Source organism: Belonocnema kinseyi, chromosome 4, assembly GCF_010883055.1.
Source record: "Belonocnema kinseyi isolate 2016_QV_RU_SX_M_011 chromosome 4, B_treatae_v1, whole genome shotgun sequence".
Classification (NCBI taxonomy): domain Eukaryota; kingdom Metazoa; phylum Arthropoda; class Insecta; order Hymenoptera; family Cynipidae; genus Belonocnema; species Belonocnema kinseyi.
Window position 1 is genome coordinate 26,380,010 of NC_046660.1, and position 6,600 is coordinate 26,386,609.

Sequence of the window (6,600 nt, forward strand, 5' to 3'; positions counted from 1 at the left end):
TGATGGATGGATGGAATTCGAGGAATTCATAATATTCAAGGACTCAACGGAATTGCAGAATTCATGGTCATGAAAGTATTCACGAACTTAAAGAAATACATGGATTTATTGAATTCTTGAAAGTCCATGAATTCCATACATTCCAAGAATTTCGTGAATTTCGAAAATTCCGTGTATTACATGAATGCCGTGACTTTATGAAATTTCAGGAATTCATTATGTTTCGTGAATAATTTGTATTCCGTAAATCTCTTGTATTCCGTAAAATCCCTGATTTTCCAGAATTTCGTGAATACTTTGGATGCCGTAAATTCTTTGCATTTCGTGAATTCCTGGACTTCCGTGAATTATTTGAATTCAATGAATTCCTAAATTGCGTGATTTTCTTTAACTTCGTGAATTCCGTAAGTTGCGTGAATTTTTTGAATATCCTGATTTTTTCATTCCTTGAAATCCATAAATTCCGTCAATTAATTGAATTAATTGAATTCGCTGAAATTTGTGAATTCCGTACATTCTTTGAATTCCGTGAATTCTTTAAATTTTTTGAACATCGTGAAGTTTTTATATTCCGTGCATATTCTGAATTCCTCGAATTCCGTGAATTCTGTGAATTCCATGAATTTAACTAATTCCGCGAAATGCGTGAATTAGGGGCGTAGTTGTAATTCCTTGAATACTTCGAATTTCATGGTTTTTATGAATTTCTTGTATTAAAAACTTGCATTATAAAATTCCAATACAGGTCAGGTGTCATACCAAGGCAGTTTATCGACCGCCAAAAGCATTATGCCATGCATTAGCTCGGTCAAGATTCGATACTGGCAAAGTGAAAACTTCGGTAATCGTTTATCTACCGACTACAATATTAGGTCTCCCTTGGCTCAATACATACTCAATGTTGGCAGGGTACAAATTTTAACTGCTGGTTTTCTACTGGCCTCATTATTGTTTCGTGCATTGGCTCGGTACAGGCTCAACACTGGCAAAACACAAATCTCAATTCTCGCTTATCTACTGGCCACATCTACATGCTGTGCTTTGATTAGATTCAGGCTTGATACTGGCAAAGCAAATACTTTTATGTCTAGTTATCTACCAGCTAGAGTGTCAGGCTAAGTACTGGCAGTATACAAACTTCAAATGCTGAGTTTTTACTCGGAGGCTATCAAAATATTGGTATCTAGACTCTAAGGTCTTTTATTCAAAACTAAATATTATCGAAGAGACAATTTCTCTTAAAGAATTATTTTCTGACGTGAGTGTTCGTCACTCAAAGACTCAGGATTTTTCGCGGTACGAAAAGGGTCGATTCAGCGAGGATAAAATGTTAACTTGAGATGTTCCTCACTTTGAGCTAGAAAACAAACAAGAATCTTAATTTGTACTCCACAATGCAATTGCGAGCCCGTTCTCGAAATTGCAGTTGATTTCACATCAAAATTAGTTTTTGGTATAATGTTTATCTGGGCAGAAGAACGCAGAAGATTAAAAAACACCCAGAATTCAATTTTTTTGCCATGTTCTTAAAGTTATATAACTTATCAACCATGTGATCATCATACGAGTATTATGTATTTCATAAAATATGTTCTGCATAAAATTAAAAAAAGATAGTCGGATCATATCTAAAATCTAAAATTTTTAATTTTTTAATATTAGATAATATTTTGATGCGTTCACGGTCCACTCGATAATCCCTAGAATCAGATACAGGTCTGATAAAAGACAGGTCTCGGTAAAATGTTTAGTTTTTGACAAAAGTAAAATAAAGGCTTTTTAGTTTGATGGAAGAAATGACGAAACAAAAGTAATGGATGGAATAAGTAAAGGAAAAACACGGCAAAAAAACGAGAAGAACATACTTCTCTGATTCAGGAACCAAAAAGTTTTTTTTGTAGGACACATATCCTCATCTTCTTCAGATGCAAAAACAACTACACATGATATCCTAATTCAATATAGTTTAGCAGTTATAAATAGAATCCTTTTGTAATTTTAAAAATGTTTGTTTCAAAAGTTCAAAACATAATTGCGAGCATAATTATTATTGCCCTTATTAAGAATGAATTATTCACAATCAAAATTTTCCTTTTAAAAATAAATTTCTAGAATTAGAATTTCTTATTTTGAAATTATGATATACAAATCTCCGCGGAATTCAAAATATTGAAAAAAAATTATATTTGATTCAAATTTATTATAATAAGTATAAATACTTTGTCTACATGTATCAAAATTTCTGTACACGTATACACATTCATGATGGAATCATCAGTGATATTATTTTGAAACCTAAAATCGTAGGAACACTTTTTTTTTCATAAATCTAAATTTAGCAGAACTAGCTTTGGGAATTTCGATTTCTAACATTTTAAAAGTTCTTTACAACATATTATTCCTTAAATTAAAAACAAATGTAAAAAAGATAAGAATGTATGAAAAGAAAAAGTTCTCGCCTGTGAAGAATATGACAAATAAAGATTTCACAACCTGGGTTGATTTCACTGATAATAATCTTTCCTTGAGATACGAAACTGCGTAATTTATTATTATCACAGAGAACGTCTACTATTTTATTATTATTTTAATTTTATCATTTTTCCATGGAACAGTTTTTGCCACGATAGCCTTAACTGCAGCGGTCGGCAATCAATTAGTGGCTTCGTCTATAAATATAATTCTTCTGATTGATAGTGAATATTGACAGTTTGGGAAATTTTTATGGTAGTAAAGAGTGTGATTAATTGCCTGGCAATTGGTATATAGCAACACATTTTTTGCAGATTCCTCAGTCACCATTTACGCGCTTTGTCTGAGAAAATGGATATCCTTATCATCACTCTGCTACCTACAATCGCTTTTTTCCTTCAATTTGGTGGTAGTGTAATCAATAAAATATAAACTCTCAGGCAAATGTCAAATGTTGCACATTCTTAAAATTTAATTGAAAAGGAAAAATAACGCCACCATTTAAAGTACAAAATTATTTAATCCTTTTAAGTTAACATCTTTTAGACTTAAAAACTCTTCGACTCGCATTTTGTCAAATTTTACAATTTTTTATTTGATGCTTATAATGTTTTTCATACCTTATAATATGTTATTTCGCATTCTCTCATTAATTCATTATCTAATTTATATTAGAACCCTTACGATTTAGTTTTTGATCTTAAATCTTTGTATTGTATTTTTTATCACTTTTCTTCCTTTTTTCTTGATATTGAATATTTTTAGAACATGCAAACTTTCGCTACTTGTAGTTATTTTGAAATTTTTTATTTTTATTGCTAGGATACTAGGAGGCTATTAGAATTTAAGATTATATTTTATTGGTTTATTTTATAAACAAATTATGTGAAAGAGATGCACATTTTCGGCGTTTTTAAGCGAAAAGAAATCGTTTTTTATTTTGAACATATTAAAGTTATGTTGCTAATGATGTTTTCGGAAAAAATTTTGCAACCTACAAAGATTTCTTTATTTTTAAAACAAATTTTATAATCATATTCACATTTTGATAGTTTCAAGTCAAGAAAATGGTTTCCTGTTATGAACTTTCTGAAATTATATTGCTAATGATATGCTCTGGAAAAATGTTGCAACCCACAAATATTTGTTTATTTTATAAAACAGTTTTATAATCAAGTAAACACTTTGGGCACATTCAAGCGAAAAGAAACCATTTGTTATTCCAGCGTTATTATAATTATATTGCCTATGCAATTTTCTGAAGAAATTTTTGAAACTCGTCAATATTGGATTATTTTATTTCTAGATTATATACAAATTAACATTTTAGGTGCTTATAAAGGGATACAATGTGTAGTTCTTATGTAATTTTATTTACAAATTCTTTCGAATTCTATTTTGTCACAAAATTTTTTTTAACAATAAAATTCATAATTTAAATTTAATCAGACTAGATGAAAACCAAAAAATTGGTTTAAAAAAAAGTAGTTCGTCTCCCACTTTTTAAAAATGTGATTTTTTCTTGCATGATGCTCTGGTTCCATGAGAGCTCTAGAGTTCTCAGAGAACAAAATTCAAAATAAATAAAAAAGGTAACAAAAAACAACAGTTTCAAAATGCAAAATTTTGAAAAACTTCTCGTTTCAATAATCAAAACGTTATGTTTGGAGTTCTGGACTCCGTGAAGACAGCTCTACAAAAAAGCTTCGGTACTTTTTAAAAAATTCAATATTTTAGAATTAAAAAATGTTAAGAGTTCTAAGAGTTGTGATTGGAGTTTCTGACTTCTTTCTGAGAGCACTACAAACAATTTTTTCAAAACTTTTCGATCAAGCCAAAATTCGAAGAATTACAGCACTTTTGTGCAAACAAAAAATTTTTAAATTTCAATATTTCGCTTTGGGGGTTAGCTACTTTCTTTGAAGAATGGTTTTATGGCGATATCAGCCGTAAATACGTTAAGAAATGATCAGGAAAACTGGAGCTATGTTTAATTTACCCGAACAGCAAAAAAAGTCCACTTTCGCAAAAGTGGGAGGGTTGGTAAAGTACCCCCCCCCCCCATTTTTAAAGAGTGAGTTTCTTATGCTTTAGTTATCAGAACTACTGCTATTACATATAAAAATTTAGAACCATCAAAAAGGTATCCAGAACTCTACAAAGAACTCGCACGCATGCCGCTCTTTTCTCGCTATGCGAAAGCATGGAGCTATGAAGGCTCTGCCTCCTCGGCTAACACCTAATACTTTAGTACTATTTATAATATTTACCTCTTCACATTTCTCCATCTATCTATCTCATCTATCCTATTTACCTACTCAATTACCTGCGAAAAACCTCTTCCCGAGCCCCACAGTGCTGTAAGTCGTAAACATTGTCAATAGTACTCCTTCCATCCCTGAAGCCCGCCTGCGTCTCCGGCAATATTTCTTTCCCCTCAACATCCTTGCGCAGCCTATTTGCCAACACCATCGCGTATATTTTGTATGCAGTATTGATTGGCGTAATTCCGCTATAATTTGTCTGCCTCTCTCTACCCACTTTCTTGTACAGTTGCACTACAAACCTGTTGTGTCCCAAACTGCCATGCAATGTTCTCTACCTACGCTCACCCTACGCTTCCTAAACCTATTAATTATCTTCCACACGTCTCCTTCTATTTTAACACTTCTTAACTCCTCTTTCAGCTTTTTTTCCTTTTCCTGCTCTTTCCTCTTACACATCAACCTATACTCCTTTCTCATTTCTACGTACTCCGCTCTTCTTGCCGTTTCTTTCTTCCACTTCCTGTACTTCTTTTTTACCTTTCTTTTCATCTTTTTACATTTCGTATCCCACCACGGCTTCATCATTCCTTTCTTTTTCTTCCTGAATACCTTCTTTTGCACACAACCTTTACTTTTTCTTTTATATCCTCCCATGCTCGTCTATTGGCTCATCCTCAAAGCTTACGTTGCCCAACTGCTCCTGATACTTCTCTATAGCCTCTTTTGTCTATGACATCCTCTTCCCTGACGATCCTTTTTCCCCATTCTGCCTTTCGCTAGTCTCCACATGTATCCAACAAATTAATGGATGATGGTCTGATTCCACCTTATCTTCCACTGCGAATTTCTCTGTCTCCTCTCACTCTTGCATATTCATGATCACATAGTCTATCACCAATGCACCCATCTTACTCACATACGTGTTCTCCCCTTCCCGGGAGAGCCTCTTTTTCCCCAGTTCTCGCATTAAAGCCCCTCCCAGTACCACTGTACCCTCGTCCCTCTTCTAGTAAGCTTTACACCCTTTCTTCAAACATTTCCATCCCATCCTCATTGTACACAGTCACAAACTTATACCTTACCCCTCCTATCTCCACAGCCTTCATTTTCACGCCTTCCTCCTCTCGCGCTCCATAAATTTCTGTATCTAATCCATACCTAAACCCTGTTTTAATTCCCACACTAGCCCTTCCATTCTTCTTCACTTGGACCGCCTCCTGTACCCTTCACTTATAGCCCCTTGGCCGCTTTCGCTCTACCATATCCCATTTCTTTCTCTTTACCCACGTCTCTACCAGTTCAATAACATCTAATTACAGAATATACCTCCAGAAATCCTCATCATTTTTCTCTACCCCTCCTACGTTCTAGTAAATTACCTTTATAACTCCTCCAACCTGCTTCACAACCACCTCCCTGCTTCCCACAAAGAAAGTTCCCCTGCCCTTCCTTCAACATCTTCTTCTCCTCGTCCCATACCGACATTTTCTCGTAAAATAATTCAAATTCAAAACGCAAACTTTTCTCTATATACTTAATTCTATTCTATTAAATGCATATTAGAATGTTTTCTGTATCTCGGTCTTACACTGCTTATTCCGGTATTTTAAAATAATGTACAAATTTGATCTTTTATGATTACTTTAAGATTTGATCTTTAGTTTACACCAATTTTTATTTTCATTTACTCTGATAAATGTATCATTTCATACCGCATCTTTAAAAAAAAAAAACAATTTTGTTATCCAACATTTTATTTCAAGTCTGTCGTTTTTTCATAAATTTAGTTCAATCATTTTCAATCCCTTTTTTACGATTAAAACTAAAAATATGCATCCTAGCGGATAATAGTTCGAAGTAA

General features: G+C 33.1%; 1 protein-coding gene across 1 annotated transcript in view; it reads right to left on the minus strand.

Moving 5' to 3' along the window:
- LOC117170799 overlaps positions 1–6,224 on the minus strand; it is a 13,169-nt gene extending 6,945 nt beyond the window's left edge. The window contains exon 1 of the mRNA XM_033357837.1: positions 6,119–6,224. Within this exon, the coding sequence (XP_033213728.1) occupies positions 6,119–6,224 (106 nt within the window). The remainder of the gene's footprint in view (positions 1–6,118) is intronic.
- Positions 6,225–6,600: the final 376 nt, after the last annotated feature.